General features: G+C 52.7%; 3 protein-coding genes across 3 annotated transcripts in view; all 3 read right to left on the bottom strand.

Annotated features, from left to right (window-relative positions):
* Positions 1-428: 428 nt before the first annotated feature.
* LOC311120955 (histone H2B) lies at positions 429-803 on the bottom strand (the record flags this gene model as incomplete). Its single annotated transcript, XM_084195507.1, has 1 exon — positions 429-803. The coding sequence occupies one exon, from the start codon at positions 801-803 to the stop codon at positions 429-431; it is 375 nt and encodes a 124-aa protein (XP_084051633.1).
* A 3,609-nt stretch (positions 804-4,412) lies between these two features.
* On the bottom strand, positions 4,413-4,823 carry LOC311120903 (histone H3.2; the record flags this gene model as incomplete). The annotated part of the gene is made up of 1 exon (XM_084195461.1): positions 4,413-4,823. One exon carries the CDS (start codon positions 4,821-4,823, stop codon positions 4,413-4,415), a length of 411 nt encoding a protein of 136 aa, XP_084051587.1.
* Positions 4,824-19,834: 15,011 nt separating this feature from the next.
* The window catches only part of LOC311120891 (histone H1-like), a gene marked incomplete at both ends in the record, with an annotated part of 624 nt that continues 458 nt past the window's right edge, over positions 19,835-20,000 (bottom strand). The window contains one exon of the mRNA XM_084195450.1: positions 19,835-20,000. This exon is cut by the window's right edge and continues 458 nt beyond it. Within this exon, the coding sequence (XP_084051576.1) occupies positions 19,835-20,000 (166 nt within the window).

The raw sequence follows: 20,000 nt of genomic DNA, 5'->3' as shown, positions 1-20,000 counted from the left end.
CTCATTAGACGATAAAGGGAATTTATTTCCAATCAAACCCAACAGACTGCCTTTTTGATTTATTTATTTACACCCTTTGTCAAATGGTGCCATTTTACATTGCCTTCACCTGGAATAGAGCCCGACAAACATGGGTTACTATTCAGCGCGCAAAGACACCAAAAAAGGCGCGCTAAACCCCTACGCTGGAACGGGCAGGGGAAATGATACAATGTAGCCGCTCTCTGAGCCGGCGCGCGCCGCCCATTAAACAATGATACAATGTAGCCGCTCTCCGAGGCGGCGCGCGCCGCCCATTAAACAATGATACAATGTAACGCAGCCTACCTACGCATTCATTCGGTGGCGATGGAATTGCTTTTTTTACTGACAGAGTGGGTGGCTCTTAAAAGAGCCTTTGGGTTAGTAGAGCAGTCCAAATGCGCTGTTTACTTGGAGCTGGTGTACTTGGTTACGGCCTTGGTGCCCTCGGACACGGCGTGTTTGGCAAGTTCACCGGGGAGCAGCAGGCGCACCGCGGTCTGGATCTCCCTGGAGGTGATGGTAGAACGCTTGTTGTAGTGGGCCAGGCGAGAGGACTCTCCGGCGATACGCTCGAAGATGTCGTTCACGAAGGAGTTCATGATTCCCATGGCCTTGGAGGAGATGCCGGTGTCGGGGTGGACCTGCTTCAGGACTTTGTACACGTAGATGGCGTAACTCTCCTTCCTGGACTTTCTGCGCTTCTTGCCGCCCTTCCCTGCGGTCTTGGTGACGGCTTTCTTGGAGCCCTTCTTGGGCGCTGACTTTGCTGGCTCGGGCATGATGATGTCTCGTTGCTTCTCAGAAACGAATGAGGGGGTGAAGGGCGCTTACCCGTCTTATGAAGAGGAAGCTAAGCAAAGTCAGCGGCCGTAGACACTCCCCTGCTTGCTTGCTCCCTCCCTCCCTCCCTCCCTCCCTCCCTCCCTCCCTCCCTCCCTCCCTCCCTCCTCTCTATAGCCTATGCTCTGTGACCGATGGGGAATTGTGTGTTTCAAAAGGGGGGCTTTAATAGGTGTCCAAATGGCACGATTGTTGTGCCAAATAATGCTGGTGATAGAATTGCCCACTTTGGCACCGTCAGACATAGGGCTCCCATTTTGGACTGTGTGTGTGTGTGTGTGCGCGCTGTCCCCCTCTTTTCGAGCCACGTCTACCGACTCGTGGTGGCTTTATGTTGTCCAAATTCCACTATTGCTTGACCCAAAATAATAACGTTCTTACACTTTGCCACTGTCAGATATAGGCCTCCCTCTGTGCGCTAAAAGTGGACGGGACATTAGAATCCTCTAATTAATACTCCCTGTCCACTCGAAGTGGCTCATACTTTCTTACTAAATTGCATACTAAACATTTGTTGTTATATATAACACTACATGGAATGGGCCCATTTTAAGCGGATGTGGGTGGCTCTTAAAAGAGCCTTTGGGTTCGAGTCGGGGTGTTGAGGTTCCGAAGAGAGTGGGTTTAACCGCCGAAACCGTACAGGGTGCGTCCCTGACGTTTCAGAGCGTAGACCACGTCCATGGCGGTAACGGTCTTCCTCTTGGCGTGCTCGGTGTAGGTGACTGCGTCACGGATCACGTTCTCCAGGAACACCTTCAGGACACCGCGGGTCTCCTCGTAGATCAGACCGGAAATACGCTTCACGCCGCCGCGGCGAGCCAGACGGCGGATAGCGGGTTTGGTGATTCCCTGGATGTTATCGCGGAGAACTTTGCGGTGACGCTTGGCGCCTCCTTTTCCGAGTCCCTTGCCGCCTTTGCCTCTTCCGGACATGGTGTGTTCGCTAGTTGAGTTCAAGTGAATGAATGATTTCAGCGCCGGTGCGCGGTGCGCTATTATCTGCGTTTGGTCGACCTGATTGAGGCCGGCGGCACAGAAAGCGCGCCTCTGTTATATGTTCGGAGGCGTTGCAAAGGGGAGGGCGCTCGTTCTAGGGGACTAGGGAGGAGCGATTTCAAAGATGACGTGAAAGCAACTAACGTGCGCGGGAAACATACTCAAATACTGATATAGGCTATGTGGAACACAAGGCCAAACTGTGACAACTGGGAGATCAGCTAGTACACTGTGTCCCTCTCCTCATATTGTTGTTGTTGTTGTTGTTGTTGTTGTTGTTGTTGCACCTGATTCTACTCATTGAGGACTTGGTAATTTAGGTGACAGGTTGTTCAATCAGCTGTGGCTGTCCAGGCCTACAAGAAAAATGGGTCCTGTTGGGGGTAGCCTACTCTACCGCTGGAGTTGGGAAACACTGAAATGGAAGGGGGACACGCAGTGAGCAAAACTCCTAACCACATAAAAACACAGACACTTGAGATCATTAAGAGCTATAAGGAGTCCATCAACTACCTGGTCAGTCAAGTCATATAGGGGGGGATTTCATGGCCACCTGCTGGAGCAGAAGTCATGTTTGCCAACACTGGCCTTAAAATCATTAAATTTAGGAGCTATAAGGAGTCCATCAACTAACTGGTCAGTCAAGTCATATAGGGAGGGATGTCATGGCCACCTGCTGGAGCACAAGTAATGTTTGCCAACACTGGCCTTAAAATCATTAGGAGCTATAAGGAATAAATCAACTCATCATTCAAGTCATATAGGGAGGGATCTTAGCACCACCTGCTGGATCAGAAGTACCCTTCACCGTAGGCACAAGAGAGCCATCATCTCTCAACCGGTGCAATTTCCATAAGTATGTGGTAATAAAACAAACAACGACAGCTCCTCATATAGGCAGTGGTTTCACACATTTTTCTCCAAGATGTTCAAACGTTCATAGATGACCAGCAGGGTCAAATAATAAGCACAGTGGTTGTAGAGGTTGCAACAGGTCAGTCAGTACATCAGGAGTAAATGTCACTTGTTGTTAGTGTTGTAGTTCCTATTTCTACGGTGTTGCCTACCTGCAGCAATCATGATTTACCTGCAGTGTTGATTGCAATTACGTAATTTGTCAACTCATAATAACAGATGTTTTGCAAACCGTTGATGTTTAAATAAATGGATTCCCGGTGTCCGGATACCTTTTCTCTTAAGGGATGTGATTGAGTGAATCCAAAGTAAGTTGGTCTAAATACATAATAGGATGAATCATTCAGGTAAAATAACACAATGTCTATTTGAGTCGAATCAACGTAATATAATCCTTTTTACGTCTCTATCATCTTTACTCAATGTATTGGACCACATCAACTCAACTTACTCAAGCTTATCTACTCATAAAAACAAGCAAAAAGATCTACTCAACAATATGACGTGTGCTTTTGTTGACTGTAATAGCTTGAGTACATTCCACAAAGTCATTTTTTACAGTGTATCTAAAGACACGTTTGTTGTGGTGATGCACTTTTTCTTTGACGTTGAACTTGCATTGAACAGACAAATCCATTTCGTTACAACCCTTTTGTAGTATGACTTAGGAATATTTGTTGATGATCCTAATGTCTATGCGTGAATAGTGATTGGTTGTTGGTGAAATATTGCTGAGAACCCATCATTTCCTGGCCTTTTTTCACTATTGAGCTATTTTGAAACATTTGTTTTGCTATTGGATTCATAATGGTGACCTGGGACAAGTAATTAGTGAAACCAGAGTTCAGCAGTTGCCATTAAAGCGATCGAACCAAGTCATCCTAATAGGCTAGTATTAGCCTAAAGCAGGGTTTCCCAAACTCGGGCCACATTTTGGGAGTTTTTGCCCTAGCACTACACAGCTGATTCAAATAATCAACTCATCATCATCAAGCTGGGAGTATTAGAATCAGTTGTGGAGTGCTAGGGCAAAACGCAAAACGCGCACCCCTTGTGGACCCCAGGACCGCGTTTGGGAAACGCTGGCCTAAAGAGCAAATGCTGAAAGGGACTCACCATGAGGTGCAGTACCCACATTTAACCACAAGATGGCCTCCGTGCTCCATTGTAAAGTTTGGGCCTCTGCATGAGTCTCTCAGCAGCACTGCAACATGGGACTTTCAAAGTAAGTTGGCATGCAATGTTTTTTCTGGACTGCATGCAAGGCTATTATTACACACAACTAATAGTGTCAATTATTCATCTGAACACAATTCTTGTTACTATTCGGCCTATATTATCACTCGTTTCTTTTTCCCCTCCTTTGTAAAGCATTTTACTGTGTTACTATATAGTTCAAAGGAAGTGGATGATGCCAGATGGTTGTGTATATACACACACACAAACATTGAAGCTAGACTTCAGGCAACTAAAAAGGTGCAATACGTAGCTTTTAGACGTGTTAGTGAACAACATACATGGTGGCTAATGTAGAGGTGCGTGTATACATGGAACAATTGTGCCTTTTTGATGGAAATATGGAGGTGGCTCTTAAAAGAGCCTTTGGGGGATATTCGAGTTCAGGTCATCCTCATTTATGCGCGCTCTCCGCGAATACGGCGGGCCAGCTGGATGTCCTTGGGCATGATGGTCACCCGCTTGGCGTGGATGGCGCACAGGTTGGTGTCCTCGAACAGGCCGACCAGGTAAGCCTCGCTAGCCTCCTGTAGGGCCATCACGGCGGAGCTCTGGAAGCGCAGGTCGGTCTTGAAGTCCTGGGCGATTTCTCGCACCAGGCGCTGGAAGGGCAGCTTGCGGATGAGTAGCTCAGTGGACTTCTGGTAACGACGGATCTCTCTCAGAGCCACGGTGCCGGGCCTGTAACGGTGAGGCTTCTTCACACCGCCGGTGGCCGGGGCACTCTTGCGAGCAGCCTTAGTGGCGAGCTGCTTCCTGGGGGCTTTGCCACCGGTGGATTTGCGAGCGGTTTGCTTGGTTCTGGCCATGGCGCTGCTCTGACAGTCGGGAGTATAGCCTCGAAATGCCTATGTGAAGTTTATAAAGCCGGCAGTGGCGCCTGCTGATTGGACACCATCTCCCCACCACCCCGATTGGCCCGTTTCGCAGGCCTCCTCCGTTGGCCATTGGACGGGAGGCCCGGCCTCTCCAAAACTCAAACTCCCGGTGCGCGCGCAATAGGACGCCGCCGGCCCTTTACGCGCAATAATAGTCGCCAAAGTCAAGAGTGACAGCTTATAGGCACGTATCATCTAATGCTAGCCTGCTATGGCAAATGAGGCCAAGTAGGTGTTGTTGTTCATGCAAGGCCTCATGTGGGCACAGAATGTCGAAATAGTTGTGTATACACCCACTCAATGTATTGCGGTCATAGAAAGGTACTTTGCGCTTTTGGAGAGCTAGGTGGTTGGCTCTTAAAAGAGCCTTTGGGGGTTGAGTAGTCAAGTTGAAGTCGCAGTAGCGAATTTACTTGGCTTTGACTGCCTTCTCGGTCTTCTTGGGGAGTAGGACTGCCTGGATGTTGGGCAGCACACCACCCTGAGCGATGGTCACACCGCCGAGCAGTTTGTTCAGCTCCTCGTCGTTACGGACGGCCAGTTGCAGGTGACGGGGGATGATACGAGTCTTCTTGTTGTCACGGGCAGCGTTGCCGGCCAACTCCAGGATCTCAGCAGTCAGGTACTCGAGTACGGCGGCCAGGTAGACTGGTGCGCCAGCGCCCACACGCTCGGCGTAGTTGCCTTTGCGCAGCAGCCTGTGCACACGGCCCACGGGGAACTGGAGGCCAGCACGGGATGAACGGGTCTTTGCCTTCGCCCTGGCCTTGCCTCCGGTTCTATATCGTGGAGCTCCGCCCCATAGGGGAGCTATGCTCCTAGTGGTTTACCCTCTGCCCTAAGGCAGACGCAGCCTGAAACAAAATTATGCACACACCTACAGCCAATAGGAGTACAGGTGTCCCTATATAAGGAACCCCGTTCCCTCAATCTGCCTCCCATTATCTTCAGCGACTGGACTAGAGTGAAGAAGCCTAGAAGACTCAAGAAGAATTTCGTCGTTGACTGCCAGCCGTCAACGTCTTCTAAATGAGCACGCCAAGTTATCCACCCCCAAAGGCCCTTTTCAGGGCCCTATGCCGCTGTACCGCCATGGCTACTTCGGACCCCCACGACCTATGTTTCGTGTGCTTGGGACCGCTGCATGCCAAGGAAGGTCTCGGCAACCCTCCTAATTGCGCCTCCTGCGCTCTCCTTCCTATGAAGGAGAGAAAGCAGCGATGGACGTTTTTTAGAGAGGAGGTCCCTCTCGACGACGCAATGTCCGTGCTCGCCTCTGGATCAGAGGCATCAGCGGGCAGTGCTGAGTCAGAGGATGACGGGGAGAGCGCCGAGCCGGATGTCCCAATGGGGCAATCTGGAGCTCTGGCGCCAGCCTTTAAGACCCCCTTTCCTACGGAAAGCGTGAGGTCTGAGGGTTCCCTGTGCGGAGATGACATGAGCTCTGCCAGGTCAGAGGCTCTGTCCTTCGCGGCCGCCTCTCTGCGTTCGGACTTTCCCGGACTCATTGAGAGGGCGGCCACCCGACTGGAGATTGCGCTGCCCCCAGCTCCCCCTCCAATGGAGGTGGATTTGATGGAGGGCGGCCCCTACTCCGTGCCGAGAAGGGCGGCTGAGCCAATGGCTCCAGCCTTGCCCTCTCTGGGCAAATATGTCGAGGGCTCGTGGGGGGCACCTCTGGCGGCGCGTTCGCCGGCCAGAGTGTACACCCCATTCACCAGAGTGGCTGGATACGAGTGGGCAGCTAAGGGAATCCCTAGGCTCGAAGGCGCCATGACGGCGTACCTAGTGCCGGGTTCGAGTCCCTGGGCAGCCTCCAAGAAGGCCACCCTGCCAGCACAGAGGGACAGGTTCACAGCCCAATTGGCTGAGAAATCCTTCACGCTGGGAGCCCAGAGCGTTGCAGCGGCGAACAACATCGCCCTCCTCGCGGCCTCCCTGTCCCGTCTCACAACGGGCAGGTCAGAGTTGACCGGTGAGGAAGTGGAGGAGGCCTCCAGGATTTCTGGAGCCATACTCCACCTGACGCAAGCGGTGGCGATATGCGCGGGCAGGACCATGGCCACCTCGGTGGTTACTGAGCGGCACCTCTGGCTGTCCATGACGGCCATGAAGGAGACCGACAGGGCATCCTTGCTCAACGCCCCCGTCTCCAGCGAAGGGCTATTTGGCCTCGCTGTGAAGGACGCTACCGAACGCATCGCCAAACTGGACGAGGAGAGGAGGCACCTGGCGAAACATTTGCCACTGGCAATGAAGGCCAGCAGAGCCCCAACCAACCCGTCCACCTCCAACGCCCCCAACAAGTCAGCTGGGAGGCGAAGGGCCAGGCGACAGACGCACACCCAGAGCAGCGGGAGAGCGGGCTCGGCCCCTCCAGCAGCAACGGTGACAACGTCGGTCCCGCCGGAGAAGGAGGTCGTCCAGAGGCCAGCCTGGAAGCACCAGAAGGTGTCCCAGAAAAGGCGGCACCTCTGACGAGGCGAGGGGGAGAGAGCAGAAGACGGCCCGGCGCGTGACGCAGAGAGGCCTACTGTTCCCCCCCACCCCACTGTTCAGGGCGTGGAGGGCTGTTTTTATAAATATGTGAATAAAGAGATGATTCTCATTGACACTGTCAAAGAAGGACTTTTATTCCATAAGGTTAAGAACACTTCACGTTCTATGTCTCTCCCTCACCATCTTGAGTGTAGTTCAACCCACTTAGAGTGTGTAGCTGAGCGCGCTCAAGAGAGGAAAAGGGTAAAGGTAGCAAGGCACAGCCTTAGCTCACCTAATAAAGATCTCTTACTGCAGACTCCTAGGAGCTCTGCAGTAAAGGTCTCACATAGCAGGCAAATGCCTCTGTCCCAATGTGACATGAAGGCGCTGCCGTTAGCTGGGAATGACGCCTTGCTGCAGGCCAATGCCTCAGTCAACGCAGATCAGACCTGTGCGACGTTCACGGAGAGCGGGAATACCTCCAAGGTATGGACGCCTCCAAATTGTTCTGAACGTATCAATGCCCATGGCTATGAGCGCAGCTCGCCACACATTGAGTGTGTCGCTGAGCAGCCGCCTAAGACCAGTAAAGAAGCATTGTGGCGCCACCGTGTGGTGTCAGTCAGAGATCACACCTTTCAGGTTCTATTGAATTCTGTAAAGGATAGGTCTCATGTTAAGCGGCAGTCTCAGTCAGACAATGACATGATGACGCAATCGCTTTCCGGGCAGAGCGCTCTGTCTCAGGCCAGTACCTCAGACAGCGCAGTTCAGACCCGTGCTGCGTTCACGGAGGGCAAGATTACTGGAGTTACGGGCGTAACCAACGTATCAAAGCCCCCGACTCACCCAGAACGAGCTGATGTGTCCTCTCCCTTTCAAGGGGGGCCCACCTTGGGCTATTCCACCAACCCAGTGTTGGGGAATAGCGGCGGCAGGGGCCATAGAGGAATACAGGTCCTTCCTACTGGATGCACCACAGCTTCGTGCGCACCCGCTTTCCATGCATTGCTGGCAGTGGCGTCAAAGCTGTACCCTCTCACGCTGGCTAGAACAGACGTTAGAGAAGGGTTATGCCCTCCAATTCCGCCGAACCCCACCCCCGTTCAGGGGAGTGGTGGAAACGGTGATGAAAACGCCAGACAAAGTAGCCGCTCTGAAATCAGAGATTACGGAACTTTTGGCGAAGGAGGCGGTCACAGTAGTTCCCCGGGAGCAAAGGAACAAGGGGCTTTACTCGCCCTATTTCCTAGTGCCAAAAAAGACGGGGGGAGTGAGGCCGATTTTGGATTTACGCATTCTCAACGAGAGCATAACCAAACGGCCCTTCCGAATGCTGACGACAAAACGCCTACTGGAATGTGTTCAGAAGGGAGATTTTTGTACAAGCATAGACCTAAAGGACGCGTACTTTCATGTGCCGATACAATCGCGTCACAGAAAGTTTCTGCGGTTCGCCTTTCAAGGGGTGGCGTACGAGTTCACGAGGATGCCGTTTGGGTACGCCCTGGCACCTCGGACGTTTTCCAAATGTGTGGAGGCGGCATTGGAACCGCTGCGTCGTCAAGGGATAAGGCTATTAGCCTACCTAGACGACCTGTTGATTCTCGCCCCGTCAGCAGAGCTGGCGTTCACACACACGACACAGACAGTGATGCATCTCACGCGTCTGGGGTTTGCTGTGAATTGGAAAAAGAGCGCACCTTGGCCCAGTCATCAGATTGTCTACTTGGGACTACAGTTAGACACTGTTATGATGAGGGCGCGAATTTCGGACCCTCGAAGGGCAGCATTGTTGCTAGCCCTGAGGAAGTGTCGTCCGAATCACACAGTAACGGCGCTATCGATCATGTCACTTTTGGGTCTCATGTCGGCAGCCCACTCTGTGGTCCCGCTAGGGCTTCTGCACATGCGCAAAGCACAGCGATGGTTCGCCCAACTAAGACTAGACCCAGTGCGTCAACGTCATCGGTTGGTGGTGGTTCCTCTCTCGCTAAGAGCAGACTTGGACTATTGGCGGAACCGATTAGTTACCGGAGTGTAACTCCAGTTCTATGAGTGGAGCGGAGCCCCATAGGGGAGCTATGCTCCTAGTGGTTTACCCTCTGCCCTAAGGCAGCAGCAGCCTGAAACAAAATTATGCACACACCTACAGCCAATAGGAGTACAGGTGTCACTATATAAGGAACCCCGTTCCCTCAATCTGCCTCCCGAGATATTATCTTCAGCGAGACTAGAGAGGGTCGGTAGGGCCTTAAGTCCTATGGGGCTCCGCTCCACTCATAGAACTGGAGTTACACTCCGGTAACTAATCGTTCTATATCGTGGAGCTCCGCCCCATAGGGGAGCTATGCTCCTAGTGGTTTAAGGCGGAGCGAAACGCTCCAAAATGTACCCCCTGCCGAGCCTAACACTTCCCATTAAAAAATGAAAAGGTCAAGCCCAGCAATGGCTGCAACCAATTCCCGCAGTACTGCGACTAAAACCCATCAGGGCGTCACAATATACCGCGTCATCGGTTATAGACCCGCTCCATCTAGCTCAATGACAATGTCAATGGCTATTGGGCAGATCAATAGAATAGACGCCGTGCTAATCTGACTAGCAGATAGCCGTGCCTCAATATTCTATGGAACAAAATATACTAGTCATACTACACTGACCCTCAGATAGATGACCTTACATTCTGTCCATTCAGTACATGTTTCTATATGCTGACACTGTCAGCCAGGAGACATGCCACAGAATATGCTCTTCATCCAAAGCGGACCTGATAGAGATCAGTCTATCATCCTGCTTCTCCCTCCTCTACCTCAAGATTCTCCTTCAGCTATGCTGAGTGCAATCGAGATTGGAGTTTAAAGGCTTATTCCTGACATAAGTCTTCCTAACCAGAGCGGACCTGATTGGAACCTGTCCAAGGTCCTGCTCTGTCCTCTTTTTTCTAGCTCAAGAACGCCTTTCAGCTCTGCTGAAATTCGATCGAACAAAAGAGTTAGAAAACATGTCCATAATATGTTACTTCTAATAAAAGCGGACCTATGAACCTATTCACAATCCTGCTTTCTTTCCCTATTCTGCTCAAGGTCTCCCTTCAGCCACGCTGAGTACAGACCGAGCCAAAGAGTTAGAAGACATATCCAACAGATAGAAACGAATAAAAGGAGACGGTGTCGACCATGACGCCGCTCTACAAATATCCTCTACCTCTGTTCCTCTGAAAAGAGCAGTAGAAGCTGCTACTCCACGAGTGGAGTGCGCTCTAATACCCTGAGGTGGTTGTTGCCCCGCCGCCTCGTACGCCGTCTCAATGCCTTCACAAAGCCAATGAGACAAACGCTGTTTTGAAAGTGGTCTACCCAATGCAGCCGCACCGTGACACACAAACAGCTGAGGCGATGACCTAACCGCTTCTGTGCGCCTAACGTAACACGCCAAAGCGCGTACTGGGCACAGACAGTGAAGCTTTTCCTCACTCCTCTCCCCATGGGGAGGGGGATGAAAAGCCCACAATTCCACGATCTGCGATCTATATGCACTGTTAATAACCTTTGGCACAAATGCCGGGTTAGGACGTAACACCGCTCTGCTCAGATCGCCATTAATGGCTAGGCAGTCGGGTCTCGTCGACAGTGCACACAAATCGCTGACTCGTTTAGCAGTAGTCAAGGCGAGCAACAGCGCCGTCTTGATAGACAGCATCTTGAGGGGTATTTGATTCAATGGCTCGAACGGCGACTTACATAGCGCTTCGAGAACCAATGCCAAATCCCACTTGGGCAGCGTAGCTCTAGGCCTTGGCCTAAGCCGTCGCGTTCCCAATAGGAAACGTTTCACTAATGGATGAGTGAACACACTTTTTCCGTTAAACCCTTCATGACCAGCTGAAATTGCCGCTGCAAACACTCGAATAGTGGAGGGCGATTTCTGCCTATCAAACATAGACTGTAGGAATGAGAGAACACTCTCTACCTGACAGCTCATGGGGTCCACGTCCTGTGTATCACACCATCGTGAGAAAACATTCCATCTGCTGGTATACAGCTTACAAGTGGAACCGGCTCTTGCGCCCTGTATTGTTCTGATCACTGCATCAGACAACCCACGGCGCTTTAACCTGTCCCATTCAGGAACCAAGCCTTCAGTGGTTGGCCGATTATGGGCCATTGCCCTATCGAGCCTCCCGCCTGAATCAACGCGTCTCGTCGATGTGGAATTGGCCAGGGTGGCGCAATCAACATCTGACTCATCTCTGCAAACCACGGAGCCCCCGGGCGATCGGGCGCTATCAGTATCACTGACAGCTCCTCTGACCTCACCCTGGCTAGCAGTGGGAGAATGTAAGACAGCGGAGGGAATGCATACAGAAGAACTCTCGGCCACGGGTAGTGCGCAAATGCGTCTCTTCCCAATGGCGGTTCGTCCTGGTTCCTCAGAGAGAACCATAGGGGACACTGCGCGTTCACACGTGACGCGAACAGGTCCACCTCGGCTCTCCCGAATTGTTCCCAAATCTGTAGAACAATGTCCGGGTGCAGACACCACTCGTCGTCTCGAGGACCCCCTCTTGACATGATGTCTGCCCCTACGTTCAAGTAGCCCGGAATGTGTGCTGCTCTCAACGAGCAAAGGTGCTTGTGAGCCCACAGCCACAATTCCACTGCCGCCCGATGAAGGGCAGGAGACCTGACCCCTCCCTGGCGGTTTATGTGAGCCACTGTGGTTCGGTTGTCTGACCAGACCAGCACATCGCGACCCCGAAGGGTAGACGCGAAGTGGGTCAAGACCAGTCGCACCGTTTCCAACTCTAGGAGGTTGATGTGACGACCTGATTGAGGCCATGCACCTCCTATCGCTTGAGACTGACATGTCCCTCCCCATCCAGTCAGAGAGGCATCTGTAAACACTGGAATGTAGGATGACACCTTGCCCATCGGGACTCCGTGCGTGAGAACGCACGGGTTCCGCCAATAGTCCAGGTCTGCTCTTAGCAAGAGAGGAACCACCACCAACCGATGACGTTGACGCACTGGGTCTAGTCTTAGTTGGGCGAACCACCGCTGTGCTTTGCGCATGTGCAGAAGCCCTAGCGGGACCACAGAGTGGGCTGCCGACATGAGACCCAAAAGTGACATGATCGATAGCGCCGTTACTGTGTGATTCGGACGACACTTCCTCAGGGCCAGCAACAATGCTGCCCTTCGAGGGTCCGAAATTCGCGCCCTCATCATAACAGTGTCTAACTGTAGTCCCAAGTAGACAATCTGATGACTGGGCCAAGGTGCGCTCTTTTTCCAATTCACAGCAAACCCCAGACGCGTGAGATGCATCACTGTCTGTGTCGTGTGTGTGAACGCCAGCTCTGCTGACGGGGCGAGAATCAACAGGTCGTCTAGGTAGGCTAATAGCCTTATCCCTTGACGACGCAGCGGTTCCAATGCCGCCTCCACACATTTGGAAAACGTCCGAGGTGCCAGGGCGTACCCAAACGGCATCCTCGTGAACTCGTACGCCACCCCTTGAAAGGCGAACCGCAGAAACTTTCTGTGACGCGATTGTATCGGCACATGAAAGTACGCGTCCTTTAGGTCTATGCTTGTACAAAAATCTCCCTTCTGAACACATTCCAGTAGGCGTTTTGTCGTCAGCATTCGGAAGGGCCGTTTGGTTATGCTCTCGTTGAGAATGCGTAAATCCAAAATCGGCCTCACTCCCCCCGTCTTTTTTGGCACTAGGAAATAGGGCGAGTAAAGCCCCTTGTTCCTTTGCTCCCGGGGAACTACTGTGACCGCCTCCTTCGCCAAAAGTTCCGTAATCTCTGATTTCAGAGCGGCTACTTTGTCTGGCGTTTTCATCACCGTTTCCACCACTCCCCTGAACGGGGGTGGGGTTCGGCGGAATTGGAGGGCATAACCCTTCTCTAACGTCTGTTCTAGCCAGCGTGAGAGGGTACAGCTTTGACGCCACTGCCAGCAATGCATGGAAAGCGGGTGCGCACGAAGCTGTGGTGCATCCAGTAGGAAGGACCTGTATTCCTCTATGGCCCCTGCCGCCGCTATTCCCCAACACTGGGTTGGTGGAATAGCCCAAGGTGGGCCCCCCTTGAAAGGGAGAGGACACATCAGCTCGTTCTGGGTGAGTCGGGGGCTTTGATACGTTAGTTACGACCGTAACTCCAGTAATCTTGCCCTCCGTGAACGCAGCACGGGTCTGAACTGCGCTGTCTGAGGTACTGGCCTGAGACAGAGCGCTCTGCCCGGAAAGCGATTGCGTCATCATGTCATTGTCTGACTGAGACTGCCGCTTAACATGAGACCTATCCTTTACAGAATTCAATAGAACCTGAAAGGTGTGATCTCTGACTGACACCACACGGTGGCGCCACAATGCTTCTTTACTGGTATTAGGCGGCTGCTCAGCGACACACTCAATGTGTGGCGAGCTGCGCTCATAGCCATGGGCATTGATACGTTCAGTGTAATTTGGAGGCGTCCATACCTTGGAGGTATTCCCGCTCTCCGTGAACGTCGCACAGGTCTGATCTGCGTTGACTGAGGCATTGGCCTGCAGCAAGGCGTCATTCCCAGCAAACGGCAGCGCCTTCATGTCACATTGGGACAGAGGCATTTGCCTACTATGTGAGACCTTTACTGCAGAGCTCCTAGGAGTCTGCAGTAAGAGATCTTTATTAGGTGAGCTAAGGCTGTGCCTTGCTACCTTTACCCTTTTCCTCTCTTGAGCGCGCTCAGCTACACACTCTAAGTGGGTTGAACTACACTCAAGATGGTGAGGGAGAGACATAGAACGTGAAGTGTTCTTAACCTTATGAAATAAAAGTCCTTCTTTGACAGTGTCAATGAGAATCATCTCTTTATTCACATGGTTATAAAAACAGCCCTCCACGCCCTGAACAGTGGGGTGGGGGGGAACAGTAGGCCTCTCTGCGTCACGCGCCGGGCCGTCATCTGCTCTCTCCCCCTCGCCTCGTCAAAGGTGCCGCCTTTTCTGAGTCACCTTCTGGTGCTTCCAGGCTGGCCTCTGGACGACCTCTCTCTCTGGCGGGACCGACGTCGTCACCGTTGCTGCTGGAGGGGCCGAGCCCGCTCTCCCGCTGCTCTGGGTGTGCGCCTGTCGCCTGGCCCTTCGCCTCCCAGCTGACTTGTTGGGGGCGTTGGAGGTGGTTGGGTTGGTTGGGGCTCTGCTGGCCTTCATTGCCAGTGGCAAATGTTTGGCCAGGTGCCTCCTCTCCTCATCCAATTTGGCGATGCGTTCGGTGGCGTCCTTCACAGCAAGGCCGAATAGCCCTTCGCTGGAGACGGGGGCGTTGAGCAAGGATGCCCTGTCGGTCTCCTTCATGGCCGTCATGGACAGCCAGAGGTGCCGCTCAGTAACCACCGAGGTGGCCATGGTCCTGCCCGCGCATATCGCCACCGCTTGCGTCAGGTGGAGTATGGCTCCAGAAATCCTGGAGGCCTCCTCCACTTCCTCACCGGTCAACTCTGACCTGCCCGTTGTGAGACGGGACAGGGAGGCCGCGAGGAGGGCGATGTTGTTCGCCGCTGCAACGCTCTGGGCTCCCAGCGTGAAGGATTTCTCAGCCAATTGGGCTGTGAACCTGTCCCTCTGTGCTGGCAGGGTGGCCTTCTTGGAGGCTGCCCAGGGACTCGAACCCGGCACTAGGTACGCCGTCATGGCGCCTTCGAGCCTAGGGATTCCCTTAGCTGCCCACTCGTATCCAGCCACTCTGGTGAATGGGGTGTACACTCTGGCCGGCGAACGCGCCGCCAGAGGTGCCCCCCACGAGCCCTCGACATATTTGCCCAGAGAGGGCAAGGCTGGAGCCATTGGCTCAGCCGCCCTTCTCGGCACGGAGTAGGGGCCGCCCTCCATCAAATCCACCTCCATTGGAGGGGGAGCTGGGGGCAGCGCAATCTCCAGTCGGGTGGCCGCCCTCTCAATGAGTCCGGGAAAGTCCGAACGCAGAGAGGCGGCCGCGAAGGACAGAGCCTCTGACCTGGCAGAGCTCATGTCATCTCCGCACAGGGAACCCTCAGACCTCACGCTTTCCGTAGGAAAGGGGGTCTTAAAGGCTGGCGCCAGAGCTCCAGATTGCCCCATTGGGACATCCGGCTCGGCGCTCTCCCCGTCATCCCCTGACTCAGCACTGCCCGCTGATGCCTCTGATCCAGAGGCGAGCACGGACATTACGTCGTCGAGAGGGACCTCCTCTCTAAAAAACGCCCAGCGCTGCTTTCTCTCCTTCATAGGAAGGAGAGCGCAGGAGGCGCAATTAGGAGGGTTGCCGAGACCTTCCTTGGCATGCAGCGGTCCCAAGCACACGAAACATAGGTCGTGGGGGTCCGAAGTAGCCATGGCGGTACAGCGGCATAGGGCCCTGAAAAGGGCCTTTGGTGGAAAAGCTGGTGCACTCATAGTGGAAGACGTTGACGGCTGGATGTCAACGGCGAAAATCTTCCGAGTCTTCTAAGGCTTCTTCTCTAGTCCAGTCGCTGAAGATAATGGGAGGCAGATTGAGGGAACGGGGTTCCTTATATAGTGACACCTGTACTCCTATTGGCTGTAGGTGTGTGCATAATTTTGTTTCAGGCTGCTGCTGCCTTAGGGCAGAGGGTAAACCACTAGGAGCATAGCTCCCCTATGGGGCGGAGCTCCACGATATAGAACCGTGCGTTCTCACGCACGGAGTCCCGATGGGCAAGGTGTCATCCTACATTCCAGTGTTTACAGATGCCTCTCTGACTGGATGGGGAGGGACATGTCAGTCTCAAGCGATAGGAGGTGCATGGCCTCAATCAGGTCGTCACATCAACCTCCTAGAGTTGGAAACGGTGAGACTGGTCTTGACCCACTTCGCGTCTACCCTTCGGGGTCGCGATGTGCTGGTCTGGTCAGACAACCGAACCACAGTGGCTCACATAAACCGCCAGGGAGGGGTCAGGTCTCCTGCCCTTCATCGGGCGGCAGTGGAATTGTGGCTGTGGGCTCACAAGCACCTTCGCTCGTTGAGAGCAGCACACATTCCGGGCTACTTGAACGTAGGGGCAGACATCATGTCAAGAGGGGGTCCTCGAGACGACGAGTGGTGTCTGCACCCGGACATTGTTCTACAGATTTGGGAACAATTCGGGAGAGCCGAGGTGGACCTGTTCGCGTCACGTGTGAACGCGCAGTGTCCCCTATGGTTCTCTCTGAGGAACCAGGACGAACCGCCATTGGGAAGAGACGCATTCGCGCACTACCCGTGGCCGAGAGTTCTCCTGTATGCATTCCCTCCGCTGTCTTGCATTCTCCCACTGCTAGCCAGGGTGAGGTCAGAGGGGCTGTCAGTGATACTGATAGCGCCCGATCGCCCGGGGGCTCCGTGGTTTGCAGAGATGAGTCAGATGTTGATTGCGCCACCCTGGCCAATTCCACATCGACGAGACGCGTTGATTCAGGCGGGAGGCTCGATAGGGCAATGGCCCATAATCGGCCAACCACTGAAGGCTTGGTTCCTGAATGGGACAGGTTAAAGCGCCGTGGGTTGTCTGATGCAGTGATCAGAACAATACAGGGCGCAAGAGCCGGTTCCACTTGCAGGTTGTATACCAGCAGATGGAATGTTTTCTCACGATGGTGTGATACACAGGACGTGGACCCCATGAGCTGTCAGGTAGAGAGTGTGCTCTCATTCCTACAGTCTATGTTTGATAAGCAGAAATCGCCCTCCACTATTCGAGTGTTTGCAGCGGCAATTTCAGCTGGTCATGAAGGGTTTAACGGGAAAAGTGTGTTCACTCACCCGTTAGTGAGACGTTTCCTATTGGGAACGCGACGGCTTAGGCCAAGGCCTAGAGCTACGCTGCCCAAGTGGGATTTGGCATTGGTTCTCGAAGCGCTATGTAAGTCGCCGTTCGAGCCATTGAATCAAATACCCCTCAAGATGCTGTCTATCAAGACGGCGCTGTTGCTCGCCTTGACTACTGCTAAACGAGTCAGCGATTTGTGTGCACTGTCGACGAGACCCGACTGCCTAGCCATTAATGGCGATCTGAGCAGAGCGGTGTTACGTCCTAACCCGGCATTTGTGCCGAAGGTTATTAACAGTGCATATAGATCGCAGATCGTGGAATTGTGGGCTTTTCATCCCCCTCCTCACGGGGAGAGGAGTGAGGAAAAGCTTCACTGTCTGTGCCCAGTACGCGCTTTGGCGTGTTACGTTAGGCGCACAGAGGCGGTTAGGTCATCACCTCAGCTGTTTGTGTGTCACGGTGCGGCTGCATTGGGTAGACCACTTTCAAAACAGCGTTTGTCTCATTGGCTTTGTGAAGGCATTGAGACGGCGTACGAGGCGGCGGGGCAACAACCGCCTCAGGGTATTAGAGCGCACTCCACTCGTGGAGTAGCAGCTTCTACTGCTCTTTTCAGAGGAACAGAGGTAGAGGATATTTGTAGAGCAGCGTCATGGTCGACACCGTCTCCTTTTATCCGTTTCTATCTGTTGGATATGTCTTCTAACTCTTTGGCTCGGTCGGTACTCAGCGTGGCTGAAGGGAGATCTTGAGCAGAACAGAGAAAGAAAGCAGGATTGTGAATAAGTTCATAAGTCCACTTTTATTAGAAGTAACATATTATGGACATGTTTTCTAACTCTTTTGTTCGATCGAATTTCAGCAGAGCTGAAAGGCGTTCTTGAGCTAGAAAGAGAGGACAGAGCAGGACCTTGGACAGGTTCCAATCAGGTCCGCTCTGGTTAGGAAGACTTATGTCAGGAATAAGCCTTTTAAACTCCAATCTCGATTGCACTCAGCACAGCTGAAGGAGAATCTTGAGGTAGAGGAGGGAGAAGCAGGATGATAGACTGATCTCTATCAGGTCCGCTTTGGATGAAGAGCATATTCTGTGGCATGTCTCCTGGCTGACAGTATCAGCATATAGAAACATGTACTGAGTGGACAGAATGTGAGGTCATCTATCTGAGGTTCAGTTTAGTATGACTGGTATATTTTGTTCCATAGAATATTGAGGCACGGCTATCTGCTAGTCAGATTAGCACGGCGTCTATTCTATTGATCTGCCCAACAGCCATTGACATTGTCATTGAGCTAGATGGGGCGGGTCTATAACCGATGACGCGGTATATTGTGACGCCTTGATGGGTTTTTAGTCGCAGTACTGCGGGAATTGGTTGCAGCCATTGCTGGGCTTGACCTTTGCATTTTTTAATGGGAAGTGTTAGGCTCGGCAGGGAGTACATTTTGGAGCGTTTCGCTCCGCCTTAAACCACTAGGAGCATAGCTCCCCTATGGGGCGGAGCTCCACGATATAGAACGACTAGTTACCGGAGTGTAACTCCAGTTCTATGAGTGGAGCGGAGCCCCATAGGACTTAAGGCCCTACCGACCCTCTCTAGTCTCGCTGAAGATAATATCTCGGGAGGCAGATTGAGGGAACGGGGTTCCTTATATAGGGACACCTGTACTCCTATTGGCTGTAGGTGTGTGCATAATTTTGTTTCAGGCTGCGTCTGCCTTAGGGCAGAGGGTAAACCACTAGGAGCATAGCTCCCCTATGGGGCTCCGCTCCACTCATAGAACTGGAGTTACACTCCGGTAACTAGTCGTTTTGCCTCTTCCGCTCATATTGGTAGCTTGAGAAAGTCACAGAAAGTCTGAATGAGCCGCTCGCCACTTCGAGAGCCGTACATATACCTCGCCACAAGAGGCAACGATTGGCCACCGGGCCGGTGTGGCCTTATCCAATTGGAGCGAGGGACAGACAGATGGACAGACAGACAGCCCTAAGCCGGTTCCCACCCACAGGCAGCGAGTGAGAGGCTACTTTGTTTCCCTCCGACTTTGTTACTTTGTGTCATTTCGCGTGAGCGCCAAAATGTCCGAAATGACATCCACACATTATTTCTCTCCAAATGGGAAACAAACAGCTGGTGAGGGTGCACTCTTGAGTTTGAAATCGAAGCCACTATAGTATTGTTATTGTTATTACATGGCACTTGTAACACATCACAGCAGCCTGCCTCTGAACGGGAATAGCCCAGTGGCTCATATATAAAAATGGCTGTTGAGGGTGCACTCGTGAGTTTCAATTCGAAGCCACTATAGTATTGTTATTGTTATTACATGGCACTTGTAACACATCACAGCAGCCTGCCTCTGAACGGGAATAGCCCAGTGGCTCATATATAAAAATGGCTGGTGAGGGTGCACTCGTGAGGTCGAATTTCTGAGCCATTTTGGCCCTCTATTATATGCCTCTCCCTTCGCACACACCCAGAGTGGGACAATGTTGTGTGCGTAAAAGTAGCCTAGTGTGCGTAATTTCTTTTCCACGACAGGTAGTACATGGAAATCAATGCGCTTTCTATGGAAAGAGGTGGGTGGCTCTTAAAAGAGCCTTTTGTGGTACAACATGTATCGAGTAGAACACTGTTTGTAATAGGTTTACTTCTTCTTGGGGGCTGCCTTCTTGGCCTTGGCTGCCTTGGGCTTGGCGGCTTTGGGCTTGGCTGCCTTTGTAGCCTTCTTGGGGCTCTTGGCTGCCTTCTTGGCCGCTGCGGCGGGCTTCTTCACCTTCTTGGGGCTCTTGGCGGCCTTTTTGGGTGTAGCG

This window comes from Coregonus lavaretus (assembly GCF_964263955.1).
Source record: "Coregonus lavaretus genome assembly, contig: HAP1_SCAFFOLD_423, whole genome shotgun sequence".
In the NCBI taxonomy this organism is placed as follows: Eukaryota; Metazoa; Chordata; class Actinopteri; order Salmoniformes; family Salmonidae; genus Coregonus; species Coregonus lavaretus.
Note: the sequence above shows the minus strand (reverse complement) of the source record. Positions and strands in the feature narration are given on the sequence as shown.